Source organism: Schistocerca gregaria, chromosome 4, assembly GCF_023897955.1.
Source record: "Schistocerca gregaria isolate iqSchGreg1 chromosome 4, iqSchGreg1.2, whole genome shotgun sequence".
NCBI classification, from domain to species: Eukaryota; Metazoa; Arthropoda; class Insecta; order Orthoptera; family Acrididae; genus Schistocerca; species Schistocerca gregaria.
In genome coordinates this window covers 509,990,702-510,008,766 of record NC_064923.1, presented here as the reverse complement: position 1 = coordinate 510,008,766, position 18,065 = coordinate 509,990,702, and the positions used below count along the sequence as shown (strand labels likewise).

General features: G+C 42.9%; 1 protein-coding gene across 1 annotated transcript in view; it reads right to left on the bottom strand.

Moving 5' to 3' along the window:
* Positions 1-1,229: 1,229 nt before the first annotated feature.
* Positions 1,230-18,065, bottom strand: part of LOC126267439 (locomotion-related protein Hikaru genki-like) — a 422,288-nt gene continuing 405,452 nt past the window's right edge. The window contains exon 10 of the mRNA XM_049972705.1: positions 1,230-6,741. Coding sequence (XP_049828662.1) covers positions 6,542-6,741 — 200 coding nt within the window. The 3' untranslated portion in view covers positions 1,230-6,541. The remainder of the gene's footprint in view (positions 6,742-18,065) is intronic.

Here is an 18,065-nt window from a genome sequence, read left to right as displayed (position 1 = left end):
GACCTCTGTCTTTTGCGGGTAAGTTCAGTGTTTTGTGTTCAGTCGGTAGAGCACTTGCCCACGAAAGGCAAAGGTCCAGAGTTCGAGTCTCTGTCCGGAACACAGTTTTAATCTACCAGGAAATTTCATATCAGCGCACACTCCGCTGCAGAGCGACAGTTTCATTCTAGAAGAACTAGTGTTTGGACATCCTCATGAGCAAACCGTGAATGAAGTTTCCAACTGTCCAATTTTCTCTACAGTAAATCGACGTTAGAACTGTTGTAGAAAAAGGAAACAGAGACGAGCGTCACGACATGTCACTAACGACTCCAATCCTGATAGGAAGTGCTTCTGACAGTGAATACCATTCCATCTCAACAGGTTTACGAGAAAGCACTCTCAAAGTAATTATGTGCAATGGGAACTTGGGGAGAGATTCTTCGCAAAAGGCCAATGCTCACAGCGGCACGTGAAGCTGCACGTCTCGAGCAGACCAAACAAAATATAATTGCACAGCAGCATGCTGAGGATGAGTAGTGTGGCCCGACAAGTCGAGATTTTGGCCTATTCCGCATGACACAACGTGATCAGTACACGGGCGCGCCAAGGAGGCGTTTGCTCTGCGCTTTGTGGAGGTTGTGATTCAGGCAGGAGGTGGTTTTCTGATGTTTTCGGGGTGTTTTGCATACAATCAGCCCCCTCACTCACGTTACCGTGACTATCAACAAGGATGTTTATGTTAACATTCACAGTGGCCAAGTGTGTCTTCATTATGCGAACGTTGTGTACACTTCTGTCTTCCAACGTGAGAATAGCCGTGTATACACGCCTGGTTTGTTGGAAACGCAGTACCCTACCAAACCTATACTCGTCTCTCTTGTAACACGATTTTAATCCAATTAAAATATTTCTGTGAAACGTAGCAATCAGCGTTCTCGAAATTTGTTACCTCTTTGGGATGTGATCATCGAGGGATTGCATTATCTAGATATTTTATATGTAAAAGAACGTGTTAATTCTACTCCTCGCCGAACTGGGGCGGTGCAACACGATATTAAGTTGATGTCTGCTGGGATGAAAATTTTTTTTGTCCAGTATGATTTTAAGCACCGACGTTGAGACACAAACTATCAAAATTATTTGAAGTTGGAAACCTTGAACTGACATTTTTCATTGTCATTCAGAGTTACAGATCGGATAATTCAGGAAGGGGTTTATATACTACATTACAATGAAAAAGGTTATTTTTACTAGTCTCAATTTCTTGTAATAGGCTCACATTTATTCTATAAAATTTACTTTGTACATTAATTTTTATATACATTCAGCAGATTCATGCAGTTGGATGGTTAAAATTGTCGGCATTGATGTTATTAAAAATGTGTAATGTACATTATTGATGGGAAAGCCAATAGTTACACTTACATAAAATATGTAATTTTAATTTCTTACACTGTAATAGATATAGCTGTATTTAATATTATCTCTTCTTTATTATATCACACAAAATATGCATATTAATGTTGATGTAGTAAATTAAAATTTAGAGCTATTTCCCTTCATGCATTACTGTTCTGTGTATTCAATAAATTTTGCATGACAATATCGACAGTATGAACTTACATTAACTATATCTAAAATAATGTTTCTTGTAAAAAAAGTACAGAGTTCACATTTCAAAAGCTGATATGCTTTCATTTCAAATTTTTGTTTCCTACAGCATTTATAATTTGCTGAAATCGGCGAAGAAATAAACTTTGTGTTTACAGCGAATTTACCATAATTAGGGCATTTACTTGTGTCTGCTGGAGTTTCATCCATGCTTCATACAAACAAACGAAAAGAAAATATTCTCATTTCATCAAAGGTGGTTCGTGTCACAAAACACACGTTTCTTACTTTTGCACAGTTTTTAATTTTACTTTGGGCGCCATTCATAATACTTCTTTTAGTATTACTTCGGTATCAAAAGGGTGGGTGTTATTCAAGCAGCTGCCGTTTCTGCCTTTCTCCACTGTTGAAACATTCAGTTATCTTTTAATTTTCCTTGATTCAGATACTGGTACGTGATATGAGCTGAAGCACTTCTAAAACATATGGAGTATTTTGCAACATTCCTTTTCACGTATGATAAGTGGTAACTCCAGTGTAAGAGTTAGGGCTTAATTGTGTAATCTGGTGATAGAAGCGGTTATACCTTTACCACTCTAAGTAATTAATCTTTATGAAACAACACGTCCCAGCTGTGGTATTTCTTTCGGTATGTAAATTCACAATTAATAGCAATAGGTTGTCAGTCAACAGTACGTCGTTTACTGGTTTTGTTAACATATTAAATTAAAAGTATGGAAAATAAACTGGTACTTCTGCCGGATCAAGGAATTTTATCTTAACACAATTTTGAAGTAACACCGCATAATGTCTGCAATTTAGAGCAAATTTTGAGCAATAATGGGTTGATTTTCTGGGAGAATATTGATAGTCTAGTAATATGTAATACGTGAAGCGTATGTGAACACGCAGATATTTTGATACTGTGTGGTTTTTCAGAGACCTGATCACACTTACAACGATATGTCTTTGTCCTCCGATCACCGAAGCTGTTCACTCAGCCAGGTACGAGTATACCTGTGGTACAACGTTGAATTCCAGTTGTGGTACATCATAGAATTATTATATGAGATGCCGTATATTACTTTTCCGAATATTAATTCAAGCTGGCATCTAACTTTTCTGAATATTAATTGACTGAACGTCGGGCTACAACAATTAAGCATGCTACCATCTCATTAATGTGACTCGGAAGTGCTTGTAAGTGAGAAATGATTTAAATGACATTACTACAGTAATCGGTAATAGTGCAGTATGGGTGGACAGACTCAAAGGGGGCACAAAAGCGAAGTACCGAAGATTTCAAGAAGATACTTTTCATTTGGTTCTGTCCAGAGGAGAGATTCAGTGAAGGAAAATTTAAATTCTCATAAAAATAAATATTTGCGAAACGTGTAGGGTATAGTTTTTAAACTAACTGCAACGTACTTCTGGGACTGGACCTGTGCATCACTACTCTCTGGTGCTGATGTTACGTTTCGCTTAAGACTGTTCTAGTCCGGTCATAACTTTGATCGGGTGTGGGTAGGTGTTTTGGTCTTCAGCAGCAGTTTCTTGACAGGGCACTGACAAGAGCCATCAATTTATTTCCCGACACAGGAGGAAAGCAACACTGAATTATTAGAGAGATTTTCGAAATGCCTGACTGATATCCGAAGGTTAGTATATCCAATGACTGTAAGCATCCGGCTAAACGTTTAGAGAAATTTTATGTGACTAGAGATTTCTTAGCTGGTACGGTGGCTGTCAAAGACATACGGAACACTGTCTTCCATGCCCGTCCGGGAGAGTTCTCATAATCAGTTACCTTAGCGTTAGCGCACATCCAAAGAAACAACATGAAAAAGGCTTTGTATATTAAACCGAAAGACTCGTTATTGCATTATCTTCAGTTACCTTATTAGCTGTTTGTCTCTCACGTACGACACGTGATTGTCAATGATATACAGGACCAAACTTAACACAGTTTTGTTACCCAGACGACAACTGGTTCATAGACTGTAAAGAATGCATAAAATGTTGCAGGATATATTGATGACAGGATGATCCCACATGCATGACACATCATAGACTAACATCAAGCGTATAACACACAATTCTGCACACAGCCCCTGACACACTTCGCTTGTATGTCAGAATGTTTCACGCTCAGAAGAACAGAGTGACGAACGTAAATGTGCAATGTGCAATGTAGCTGATAGTTGTGGACAAATCCGGACATCCAGCATCTGATCAGCGTTGTATTCAAGTCACAAGGAATAGAGCTGGTAAGTCAAAACTGTTATTGAATGATTTACTGGAAGAGGTCACATAACGTTGGTGTCTCTATGAATAACGGAACAGCCGACATAATGTCGGAGATGCTCTGCTCACGTCAAGTCTTGCTGAAGTCTTTCCGAGAACTATCAGTCAACGCACCAGCTCACTAAATAAATGTTCCCGATGAGTTATTGTGTTAGATTTTGGTAGCGTTTTGTCTCTATGCTCCTCCAGAATTAACAAATTAATTACAAGACATAGCAATTAGCAATCAATATTTTAAGCAAGGGTAGCAGAGGTAGTGCTTTGCAGCCCATCTACTAGAGCTCAAGTAATGATGTAATCCATTTTGAAGTTCGGACCTAATTCTTTCAGAACCACCACAATCGTATACTCATCTGCCCTTATTACTCCTTACCCAGTAAACGAGGAGATTCTGCCCAGACGTTCTTAGGTTCTATGCGAGGTTATAACAGGTCAGTATTTGCCCATCGTTGCTGCCACTTTTAGACACTACCAGTGGCGTCGCGACAGAGATTTGTTCGTGGTTTTGGTCATAATACCAAGCCTCCGGAAATACGGAGGGTCAACAGTCACTCCATCGACAAAGTTTTGGATATTCTTCAGAATGCTTTCAGAGTATTTTGCTTTAAGGGATCATGCCATGCGGTGGTTCGTTACAGGATAACTGCGCTCCATTTGACGTTTCACCGCATCTGTCTTTTTCTCAATATTGCAGTTAAAAATTTGCACATAATACAAATGCTAGTGATATGTACTGTATGTCTTTGCTTAGCAACAAAATGTTTTCATACGGTGGCAGTAGTTTTGCATCCGGTTTGTTTCTCGAGCAATGTTATTTAAACATTAACGATTGTACGCAATGGTCAGCTTAGATTTACTGTCGAGGAATTTACTGACATACGGGGTGTCCCAGAAATGCTGTGACACACATCCGGGGGTTTTAGGAGGTATCTTGAAGAACAGATGGACGACAGGAACCCGTTTCCGTAAGCGTCATTCACGATGCTACAGGGCGTCGAAATTGTAGGCGCCAGCCTCTAGCCGACCCCTTCAGCAGCAAACATGGCTTTTGCCGCTGACGATCGTAAGCGGAACCTCTCGCAATTTTTTTCGTTATGTAGTGATCTCGACTGATTAGAACGATTGTCAGTGGAGAAGATGGAGCGAGCTGCTGCATGGAAATGCTTTGTCTACTATGAAACCGCTGCTCTTTGCCCAAATCAAATGACGATTAGGACGGGGGTATCCATCTGCAGTTTATTTTTCTCCTGGAACAGTCTAAATCCTCAAATGATTTTCAGTATAGAGGGGAAAAATTAACAACAGATTGCAACCCTTGTCTGAAACAGTTATCTTTCAATGCAACAAAGCATCACGTTGAAAGGGGACAAGATCTGCAGCAGCTAACTCCATCGATCGTGGCAATCAGTCACTATCTAATACACAAAACTGCGAGACGTTCCGCCTACTGTCTGTCAGCAGACACAGTCACGTTTGCTGCCAAAGGGGTGGCCTATTGGCAGGCGCTGGCGTCTCTAATATCGACACTACGTAGCGTCGTTGGATGACGGGTTTCTATCTTCGATTTCTTCCACAAGACACTCTCGACAGTCCCGCGAAGTTTGTCGCAACGTTTCTAGGACACCTTGTGTATCTCATGTGTAGATTCACTAAATATAATGGATCATCGGCAGAACGACGCTATGTGGAGGTTTTCTCTCTGCGGCAGCAGCCACGTCACAGTACTTTTGCATCTCAGGATTGCTGCATTACTACGGGTTTCATGTTTTACTGTTTGGTAACTCCACTTACACGTTGTTTAACTGTCATTACAGTGCTTTCACAGAAAATGAGGTAAATGGTGTAACACGCCGAAGAAATCGTAATTCCATTATTATTCTGTGACAAGTCACCACGAGTCTCTTAGCCCAAAAAACTCATACTACTCACTGTCGATAACTTTTGACGTTGGCCATCTGTGGTTGTATGGTGTAACTAGTTGTTTTAGGCGTGTGTGTGTGTGTGTGTGTGTGTGTGTGTGTGTGTGTGTGTGTGTGTATGTGTGTGTGTGTGTTGTCTTACTGCATATACTGTGCAGTACTTTTTGGCCCGCGTAGCCCTACCTGCAGGGGGTCTAAATGTCCTTGCACAGCGCCCCTTCACTGCACTGTTTGCCTTGGTAACGACGGGGTATTAACCTATGGAAATATCGGCAGCCGTCGGTAATCAGCTGCATTCGCATTTTTTAAATGCAGAGAAACTCAAATTTCACATTGTTAGTGAGCAATTTTGACAATTTGCCATCGTTCGTGTTCACTCTTTATTATAGGTCTTCACTAACAATGAGATTACCACCTTCACCGTGAATTAGATCCATTCTCTGTCTACCCATTACAGACAATTCAGTGTAGAAAACTGATGTAGCGTTTTCCGAGCAGGAAAAAATTGTGATCTGCATTGTTTTTTGCCACTATGATCAATTTCAGCTGCTGCACTAGAAACGATCTGCAGGTCAGCGCACTTTACGTGACCTCAGCAGCTGTGAAGGGTCTGCCACAGGATAAGCTACCCCAGGAATCTCCGTCGGGCGGTTCACTAGCTGAGACGGTGACCACGGATGTCGGTGAGGCAGCGAGACGCGGCTGGCAGCAGCCCGCGGCGTCGCTCAGACGTGCCGGTAGCTGCGGCACTGCGGCACGGGCAGAGACCAGGTGCCGTCGCCCTGGCACTGTGGCGGCTCTCCCAGCCGGCTGACGAAGCCCGCGCCGCACGTCACCTGCAGCTTGTCGCCCGGCTCGTACGAGAACTTGACGGGCGCGATGCGGCCGTGCGCCGGGTCGCCGGGGTACGGGCAGCGGGCCTCGCCTGCAACAGCCGCCACTGGGTCACTACTTGCCGGTGAGGTGCTGTCGAAATACACAGCAGGCACGTTACCAACAGTACCCACAATACAGGGTGATTCAGCAGTTGCTCACCGACTGTAAGTCCTGAGAAAAGAGTCCAAATACAGGGTGTCCGTAAATGATTACTCTGATTTCAAGAGTAAATATGAATTACATTTATAATACTAACGTATGTTTCTTGTGACTGGTCTATCAGGGAACTCACGAAGACCCTGTAAGACGTGTCTCGTTGAACTCTTTCCCTACAAGGAGTGCTGTGTGAGCTATGTTCGTAAGGAATGTCTCCTCCCCCCCCCCCCTCCCCCCGCCCTTTCCCCAGAAGAGAGCTCAGTGTGTTGTGTGGCTTCCCGAAACCAAATCTCCGATTACTGTGCAGCGAAAGTTTGTGTCCCATTATGGAGAGAAAGAACTTGATGCAAAATAAACAGATTTTTGAGTCATTACAACCAGATGGTTGCCCAGAACCAGTTGGTTTAGGACAATGAAATCTTGAAGTTTATTTGTCTTTCAGCTGAAGCTACACTTTTGTAGCTCATTTAACAGCCATAAAGTCCGGATCTAGGCGTAAGAAAATCCTCCTGTTGTACGAGAACAAATTCCGGATAACCCAAAGGTTAATGTGTGGTGTGGGGTTAAGGCGCCATTGAGTAATTGTCCCATTTTTCTTTCTTGAAAGCAGTGTAAGCGGATACGTTTACCTAAACATGATGATGAATTATGCCGTTCTCTAGCTGCATGATGTGGAAGAAACTATCATGTTTCCCCAAATTAGCGCTTCCGCTCATTGGCCTCTGGAAGGCCGCGATTTTCTTAATGAGAACTTCCCCAACAGCTGGAGTGGCAGAGATGGCTCAATGCCATCGCTCCTAATACTACTTGACGTTACACTCCTAGATTTCTTTCCTTTGGGCTATGTGAAAATTATTATGTACAAAACAGCAGTTCCTAGTATTCTGACATTGCAACAACGCATCAGATATGCCACTGGGTCACTCACACCAGGCATGTTGCGGAATGTGTGGCAAAACGTAGGATACTAGCTTGATATTTTGCGTATTACCATGTACACTATGTGATTAAATGTATCCGGACACCACCCAAAACATACGTTTTTTCATATTAGGTGCACTGTGCTGCCACCTACAGCCAAGTACTCCATATCAGCGACCTCAGTAGCTATTAGACATCGTGAGAGAACAGAATCAGTTGATTGGGTGTCAGTTGTGTCATACGTCTGTACGCGTATTTTCCACACTCCTAAACATTCCTAGGTCCACTGCTTCTGATGTGATAGTGGAGTAGAAACGTGAAGGGACACACACGGCACAAAAGCGTACATGCAGACCTCCTTTGTTGACTGACAGAGACCGCCGACTGTTGAAGAGGGTTTTAATGGTAGTAGGTAGATATCTATCCAGACAATCACACAGGAATTCGAAACTGCATCAGGATCTACTACAAGTACTACGACAGCTAGGCGGGATGTGTGAAAACTTGGATTTCATGGTCGAGCGACTTCTCATAAGCCATACATCACGACGGTAAATGCCAAACGGCTCCTCACTTGGTGTAAGATGTGTAAACATTGGACAATTGAACAATAGAAAACCGTTGTGTGAAGTGACGAATAACGTGATACAATGTGGCGATCCGATGGCATGGTGAACGTCACCTTCCAGCGTGTGTAATGCCACCAGTAAAATTAGGAGGTGGTGGGTAATGGGGATGTCGTGTTTTTCATGGAGGGGCTTTGCACCCCTTGTTGTTTTCCGTGGAACTAACACAGTACAAACCGACATTGATGTTTTAAGCCCCTTCTTGCTTACCACTGTTGAAGAGCAGTTCGGGGATGGTGATTGCGTCTTTCAACATGATCGAGCACCTGTTCATAATTCACGATCTGTGGCGGAGTGGTTACGCGAAAATAACATCCCTGTAATGGGCTGGCCTGCACAGAGTCCTAACCTGAATCGTGTAGAACACCTTCAGGATGTTTTGGAACACTGGCATCGTGCAAGGATTCACCGACCGACATCGATACCTCCCCCAAGTGAAGAACGGGCTGTCATTTCCCAAGAAACCTTCCGGCACCTGGTTGAGTGAGAGTCGAAGCTCTCATCGAGGCTAAGGGCGGGCCAACACCATATTGAATTCCAGCATTACCGATGGAGGGCGCCACGAACTTGAAAGTCATTTTCAGCCAGGTGTCCGGATACTTTTGATCACAATGTGTATGCACATTTGAAGTTATCGAAATGTGTATTAAATGTATTAAACCTTTATGCAAGGTTCAAAACTTAATGAGTTAAGTTATAACATATTATTATAACGCATGATTCATTTACTGTATTCAGTGAAGAGTTGCACTGTTTTGTTAATAGAGTAAATATTTATGGACATCATGTACATCATTGAATAGGTACATAATAGTCTTCGAAGTAATTCTGAGTCACTTAAGGCTTCACAATTCCAGGAGCAGCAAGGACAATCAGTACACACCCGCCGTAACTTCAACAAAAATGATGTACTACTTATTCAGCAATGTAGTACATTGCAGGAAGTGATCAAAATGGCGACCACAACATTAAATACAGGCACAGCATATTAATAAATGAAAGGTACTGTATTACATTGTGTGTATTCTGCTAGGTTAACTTCAAATGTTAACTTTGATCGTCGAAGAAGCTGTTTGGGCGCTCCACCAAGTAGTACATCAGGCATCGTGTTAATCTCTGCAGAAGCCTTTGGGAGTTTTTCTTCACTGTGAACTGGTGCCACATGTACCGGGCATTTGATACCCCCTTAACAAAAAGCTAGGTGGTCATACAGTTCCACCTCCCATTGCGATCCAACACCTGGGATATGCTGCATTGAGTACGTTATGTAGTTCCACAGAAAAATGTCCTCATGCTCTGTCTAACTGCATCCAAATCTGAGATGTGTATTAATTAACCCACTAACAGTTTCTGAATTTAAGACTTGTGTGCATTTACTGTCATTTTTGTTGCAGATCCCAAAGCTTTCTCTGGCTCAGGATTACATCAAAGATAGTAAGTTCCTATACCAAGGTAGTTGCATTCCGACTCCTCTATCAGCTCCTTTCATTTGAGTGGAACATGTTGAATCACCCCTTAATTACACAAGAAACAGAAACGGTTGACAAATATGCATTCATGTTAGCCTTTGCTACATCAGATCATATCATCCCAGAGTGCACTGATTGTAAAGTTCAGCAGATTCAAATCGTCAAGCCGTCGTTTTTCTAGAAGCAGTCATGTAATGCATGTTAATCCATACTGGAAGACCCGTTGGATCACCATATTTAATCGACATCAAAGTATTTGACATATGTCATTACTACAGATTTTCGCCAACTGACTACTGTAACCTTACTCTTCATATACCCTTGGTTCAGATTTGCTTGCCTTACATAAACCAGAGGGCGTTGAAAGTATTTGGACAGGGCAGAAGTACACAGGCTGCCACGGGAGTAAGAGTAGGCCACGCCACTCTGAACCGTTTTACGGAAGTGGGCCTGAGGGATGCGGAGGACAGTAGCTTGCGGTCTAGACAGATCTTTGATTTAGTGCATTAGGGGGCCCAAGCGTCAGGGACAAACACAGACAGGATTTATTGTGGCGCAAGAACCTCCCAACGTCAGCAACAGTTTACAATGTCACAGAGGACAAATGTTTCTTCAGGAGGTAATATTGTGTACGAAATTAGAAAGATGAGTTTTCCCTGCGAAAGTATGGGATACCACACAGACATTAGATAGTAGAATGTGCAACCTGCAGTGTTAGTGTTTGATAACATAAGATACAGCTGTACATGTTGACTTAACAAAATCTAAATGTTTACTCAATATAATAGTTGCTGGGACTGGTTCAGAAGAATAAGCAGGAGGGTGCAGATGAAGACTGCCTCACTGGCCAAAGAGAGTGACAGTGAGGCGACGTTTTTCTGTATAAGATGTTCCAATACACATTGCTGTTTGACTGGAGAGAGGATGGCACGGGAAGGGGACTAGTATGTTCTATGAAGCAATTTGGTTAGTCATCATTCAGAGACGCGCGGTATTAGCCGAGTGGTCTCAGGCGCTGCAGTCATGGACTATGCGGCTGATCCCAGCGGAGGTTCGAGTCCTCCCTCGGGCATGGGTGTGTGAGTTTATCCTTCGGATAATTTGGGTTAATTAGTGTGTAAGCTTAGGGACTGATGACCTTAGCAGTTAAGTCCCATAAGATTTCACACACATTTGAAAATTTGCCATTCAGAAGATCTGAGGACCATACGAGCTGAATGTAATAAGAGACGTGAAATGCGGCAGTGCCAGGTTTCCTTATACAAAACATTCTGTCGAAAATTACATCACCCTCATCTTCTTCATTGGAGTGCTCCCCAGTGACTACGTCATTTGGCAAGAGACGGCGCTGGCCTGCTGCCAAGAGAGTTCATGTAGGGATTAAGAGAAAATGTGACTAATTTGCATTTTCCTACTGGCGAGGGTCATTGATGCCAGCAATGACTGATGGTGCAGCCACTCCAACCTCCATCCACAACACTATGGTAAAATCGAGTCGTAACCGCGAGATGATGTGTAGAGGAACCGAAGTCAATTTGTAACACTTCATCCACTTCAGGTTTGACTACGGAGACTTGCATGTTTCAGCAGAGAACAGTCTGCTTTCAACTTTCTCCATAGGTGCAACATATTTCCTTCTGTAGTAATATTTAAATTTCAGTTAACATCATGACAATCGCTAGGAATTTCATGAGTGCAATTGATTCATTAGCATGATTGCTAGTGCCTTCACCTCCAACTCCTTCATCGGATTTGCCAGGGTGTTTTTACATTAGTATTGCTATTGTCTGTCAACTTTTTTACATATTTTTATCAGAATAAAAGCAATCGCAACTTATTCCTTTTTCATGTAGTTACCATGTGACTCTTATTTCGCTATTCTGGAGGGTAATTAGTTAACTTACATCCGAGACAGGGCCCACTTTCATATTTTTACATAAATTAACCACTTTCCAATTTTCTAGCAAAATAGCAGGCTTGGGAATACCCCTTTTCTCCCCAAACTATGAAAAACTGTACCAAAGAAATTTCTATTTATGATGAATATTACCAAAGCAAGTGATAACATTGTAGCCCATTGTAATATAACTTTTTTTTTATTTATGTACAAAAAGCAAGTGGAACCTATGGGTTACGTCAGGATAACTAAGAAATTTGATCAAGTTATTTACTTATTGCATTAGTAATATGCAATTAAATTAACTAAAACAATTGAAAACGGATTATAAACATCGAAACACATTAATTTTTGTAAGCAGGGCTCGTGCTTTCTTATGCCAAAATGAACAACAGAACCTCACGGCAGTCTGTCACTGTTTTCTGCTCTCTGCGGGCTAACATATTGAACTACCACATCCAAAGAATTTCCTGTGCTACAAAAGAACTGCACAGACGTCCGGAAGCAATGCTAGAGCACAAATTCAACTCTGTGCTGTTTTGTGACCCTGGAAAGTGATGCGATTTCTAATTCTGTTTGCTATAAATATTATGAGTACTTTCATAGCTGCTGAAAAGTCACCGTGACAAGTTTTGGGAATTATATGTATGGGGCTTTGAATCTGTATGGTACTAGGATAAATTACTTCACACTTTTGGTCGAATATGAAAAAGTATTATATTAAAAATGTATTATTATTTAAATAATTGCTTTCTGCTTTTTAGTCGTCTGTGTGTGAAACTTTTCAGTCTATTTCAAGCATTTTGATAAGGTTACAGACAGGAAAATGTGGTACTTTTCAGGTTTATTTCAATTTTTTTACCTGTGTCAACTATTATATTGCTTTTTCCCTTAAAGATCTTGCGAAAAGGCCATGAAGTAAATAGTTATAGAGATTCGTTCTTCCTAAAAACCACTCACAGCTGGATCAGGAAAAAGTTGAAGTGACAGTGATGCGCAAACTACCCTCCACCACACACCAAACAACAAAGCGAGTTAATATTGCCGTGTCACCAGTTTTGAAGTATATTGTAATTTCCAAGTCTCTAGCTCTTCAGGAATCGACAGTGATAAATAAAGTACTCTCCATCACATACTATCCTAGTAATTGGGTTATTATTGTATTGTCATCCTGTTCTGGGTTATGTTGAAAGTTTGAAGTCTCTATCTCATAGAGAAGCTGTTTTAAAAGGAAATATAAAATTTGTGCCAAACAGACAGATACACACACAAGAGAGCGACTTGGTGAAAACGTAGTAAACTGAATCATGTACATACCAAATTTGGTTGAAATTGATCCAGGCATCCCTGAGTTAAGCCTTTTTATCATTCCTTTATGCCCCTATATTTAGCTGTAGGGATGCTACAGGGGCCTGCCTGTCACAGTACTGTTATTCCAGGAAGCGATCCCAGTTTGGTAGAAATGGCTTCAGGCTTTAAATAGGTGCACCTATAAACTGAAAGATTGTTTCCGACTCTGAGCAGCAGGTAACTTACGCACATGGCGCCTGCAGGAGCTCTGATGCAATCTGCGAAGCACAACCATCTTGCAGGTACTCCAGTTAGTCGGTGCTCTGCGTTATTACTACTTCGTCACCCCGTTCTGTGCCTCAATTGCTCTCCGATTGAATTTTTATCCCGTTCAGAGCTACGTTCACAATTTCAAGTGTATAGTGCTTTTGGAAGTTAGTTTAAAAACAACTGCAAAATTTGTACCCTAAAAGAAAGACAAGGGAGCTATTTGATGAAAACATGTGAAGCCGTGTTAGGTGCAGATTACTTCAGTCAGGAAGATACAAAGCATAAGAAAAGTAACACTGACTTTATTCTTATTAAATGTAGGTACTGTAACTGCACGACTTCAGAATAGCCACAAACCTGTCGCTGGGGCAACGGTCAATGTTCTAGGTATTTCGGTGGCACTTGGCGAGCCGCTTGCGTAACAGCTGTGGCAAAAGTCCTGCCCTGCCCTCTCAGGTGACATAAATCATAGAATACCTACTATAGTTGGAGTCACAAACGATGGCGGTCGAGTTTAAGCTCGTTCTGCACACCTACGTCACAGATTCTCCAATAGCCAATGAGAGTTCAGCAGTGTTCTGAGCTCTCTGCTTTGAATCTCATACGCAGTGGGAGCATTAACCGCGATCGTAGCGAGTTGTTTAGTGCATTTTTATTCTATTTGTTACGATTTGTCATGAGTGATGATAATGGCAAGCAATAAGTTCTATAAAATCAAGTGAAAGAAATAATGTGCAGGATATACGCTTACATCAAGCGCAAGGCACATGTATGCACGTACTACAGCTGTCGCCTGCAACTGGGAGCCCTGTCTGCTTCTCTACCTGCGCGAACTGCCATCGTTCCATATAATACCATGTAGAACCATTTACTACCCAGCGTAGTGTAGCAACTCGACCTGCTACAGACTCAAGAAATCGCTAAAAGTCTCCTGTAGAAATATTAAGACATGCTGCCTGCGTAGCCGTCAGTAACTGCGAAAGTGTTTCCGGTGCAGGATTTTGCGCACGAATTGATCTCTCGTTTATGTCCTACAAATGTTCCATGGAATTCATGTCGAGCGCTGTGGGTGGCCACCACACTCCCTCTAATTGTCCAGAACGTTCTTCAGGACCGATCGGAAAAGACAGTGGCCTGTTTCCATTTATCGGAACATGGCTGCAAATGGTCGGTTCAGTTGGGTCCGAAGACACAATCCATTCCAAATAAACGGAGCCCAAACCATTATGGAGCCACCACCAGCTGCCACAGCGCCTTGTTGACAACTTCGGCCCTTGGCCTCTGGGGCTTCTGCCACACTCGAACACTACCACCAGCTGTTACCAACATAAATCGGGGTTATTCTACTCACGTTATCGTTTCCGGGCCTAGTGTCCAGCCGATATGATCACGAGCCCAAGAGAGGCGCTGCAGTCAATGTCGTGCTCTTAACAACGGTACTCGCGTCCGTCGCCTGCAGCCATACAACATTAACGCCAGTTTTCGCCACACTGTCCTAACGGATAAGTTTGTCGTACGCCTCATATTGATTTCTGACGTTCTTTCACTGAATGTTGCTTATATATTAGCACTGACTTCAGTAGTTAAATCAAGGTCGTTGGTCACTGCGCTGTCCATGATGTGAAATAACGCATGAAATCTGGAATTTTCGGCACAAGCTTGATATGGTGAACTCTCGACATACCCTTGACATCGTGAATCTCGGCACAGCGAATCTCCTAACAGCTTCCGAAATTGAATGTTCTATGCTTCCAGCTCCATCTCAGATTCTGCGTTCGAAGTCTGTTAATTCCCGTCATGCCGCCATAATTACGTCGGAACCTTTTCGTAAGGACCACTTAAGTACAAATGACAGGTCTGCCAATGCTCGATCCTTTTATACATTGAGTACGCTATACTGCTGCCATCTGTACATGTGAATATCGATATTCCATGACTTTTTTCACCTCAGTGTGCAATAGCTAGTCATCCAACCAGACTTATCACGGATACAGTGAAGATTCGAACTGGTGTGTGTGTGTGTGTGTGTGTGTGTGTGTGTGTGTGTGTGTGTAGTATTTCACCCCGAGGCTGCCAACGTTCTTTCCACATCTTAACGGGACCAGCAGATCGGTGGTCCAGCTGCCACCTTGGTGTCCCGAAAGTCGAATTAAGCCGAGCCCTGGGCCTCTGGAGAGCGTTGTTTCGTCCTGGGCAATGGCGCTAGTAGCATTAGCTTGAATCGTGGCCAACTCCACTCACAGTGGCGAGAGGTGAGGCGCTACCATCTGACACAGCAGTTTGCGGGAGCTTGGTCTGCACGCTTAAGCAAGATCGCCCGTTTCAGCGCTCCGTGAAAGAGAGGCACTGACACAGGACATCTACGTCATCTTGGACCAGATGGAGGTTCCTTGTTCATAATCTGATGCCACCACCTGTGAGCATGAATGACTGTTTATCAAGACAACAACACTTATTGTCGGCCACTGGATGACTATATCACCTTCATCAGTGGTGTTAGAAAAGCTTTTGGAGTCTGGAATGACTGGCTGAAGAAGAACAGCAATGACATGAAAGATGTACAAGTATGCGCCAGCTTTATGATTTTTTGTAGGAGTATTTGTAGCTGTTTCTTGTCTTCTCCTTTTCATTTTCTGAGGTGTAGTGTACGCTTCTGGTAGTAACAGATGAACAGAATGACAGTGAGTCAAAAACAGTCTGCCGAATAAGCAGGAGAACACTTGCTGAATTAGATAGCTCATTACGAGCTAATACAGTGGAACTATGTAGGCAGGTAGAAACGGTAAGGGAGGAAAGAAAGGAACATTCATATTCTAACATATCTTAGATGCCAGCACTGCCTTATTAGTAACTCAACTTTAGTGACGGTCTGGTGAGTATATCTTGCTTTTCTTTGATAGTATACAGGGGCAAAATAATGGGACTGAAATATCGAGCTATTGCAGTGGCTCGTTGAAATTAGCACGAGATGCTGGGGCACACGTGATGTGTCACAAGAAGTCGCGGAATGCTCAATTCTTATAAGACTTTAGGAAACGACAGGTGGAGCGTTACAAAAGGAGAACGCATGTAAATATTTTCGGCAACAACTTAGCGGAACAAGCGGAGAGAGCTGTGCAAGAGTAGTGCGCTCATCACCAACAATGGACACAACTGTGGCACCACTTAATTATTTCAGACGAATCACTTTTCTACATCACAATGAACGTATCCGTGGGTGGAGACTCCTTGCAGAACGAAATTTACCACACTGCATTATTGGTGTTACTGGTCTATCACCTCTCATGATGCAGTGCCCAGTCACACTAAAGTGACCAACCGTTAAAAACGTTAACAACCACCTTTTTCAGTGTAGCCCACTGCGATATTTGCTGAAAGAGAGTCAGTGAAGTTCGTGAAGGTACCGACAGGGATGTGGAGCTAAGCTGACTCCAATGATGTGGCCAGTAATGCTAGTTTCCTCAGTTGAGGATCCTTAGCGCGTACAGCCTGTCTGAGGTGATCGCACAAATTGTCGACTGGATTTAAATTCGGCAAATTTAGCCATCTGAGTACCGTAAACTCATTATGGTGCTTTTCGAACCACACACGAACGTTGCGGGCTGTGTGGCATGTGGAAATGTCCGGCTGATAGATGCCATCATGGTGAAGAGAAACAAACTGCATATAGGGATGCACACGGTTCCCAGGGACAGATGCGCACTTGTGTTTATCCATTGTGCCTTCCAGAATGACGGAATCACGCTGTGAATTTCAAGAAAACATTCCCCAGACCGTAACTCTCCTCCCCCGCACTGAACTCTTCAGAAGATTGTTGCAAGGTGTTTGCGAAGACGTTTTGTGCCGTACACGACAAAGGCCGTCTGTCTGATGGAGCATAAAACCTTATTCATCAGAAGACGCTACCTGTTCCACTCATTGGAGATTCAATTGCGGCAATGGCCCGCAAATTCTTCACTTCGTCACCGATGAACAGAAGGGATGCATGAAGAGGTGCCTGCTGAGGAGGTCCATATGCAGCACTGTCCGCTGAACGGTCGTTGAGGGGACACTGTTGGTAGCCACTTGGTGCGTCTGGGCGGTTACCTGCCCAGCAATTGCTCCTCTCTTCACCCACACACATCTCCGCAGTAGTCATTCACCCCTGTCATCCATGGCCCAAGTTGGACCACAGCTGCCTCGGTGCCGTTTTTTGATAGTACCATTCTGCCACGCGCGGTATTCTTTGACTAGTGTGGCGTGCGAACAGTTTACAAACTTAACCATTTCGGAAATGCTTCCGCCCGTCACCCAAAAGCCGATGATCATTTTCTTTTGGACATCAGAATAGCCTCACCGTGTCCGCATTACGACAACGACGACGTTGTTTCCTGTGTCTCCCAGACACGCCTTGTATACTCTCCATTGCCAGCTATAAACTCACTAGGTACAGCCCCTCAGACTGAGCGAGAATTTTCAAACTCGCTCTCTAACGTAAATTCTGTCGGACTGCTACCGTATTACTCCTACCCTCCTTAATTCGTCTACCAGATTTCAGTGTCGCCTACTTTGATTGTTGCTGACACGTTTTGTTGATAGGTGTTTTGATCTCTTAGATAGAGCCTCGTGAACTTCGTGCCCGTTATCTTACTAAATCACAAAAAGTGTTGGCAGGAATGTGTCAATTTTAAAGACCCTAAGTTTGATGAACTAAGCAGTCAGTGAGAAGAGGAACATAATAGTGATATAGAAAAAAAACAGACGA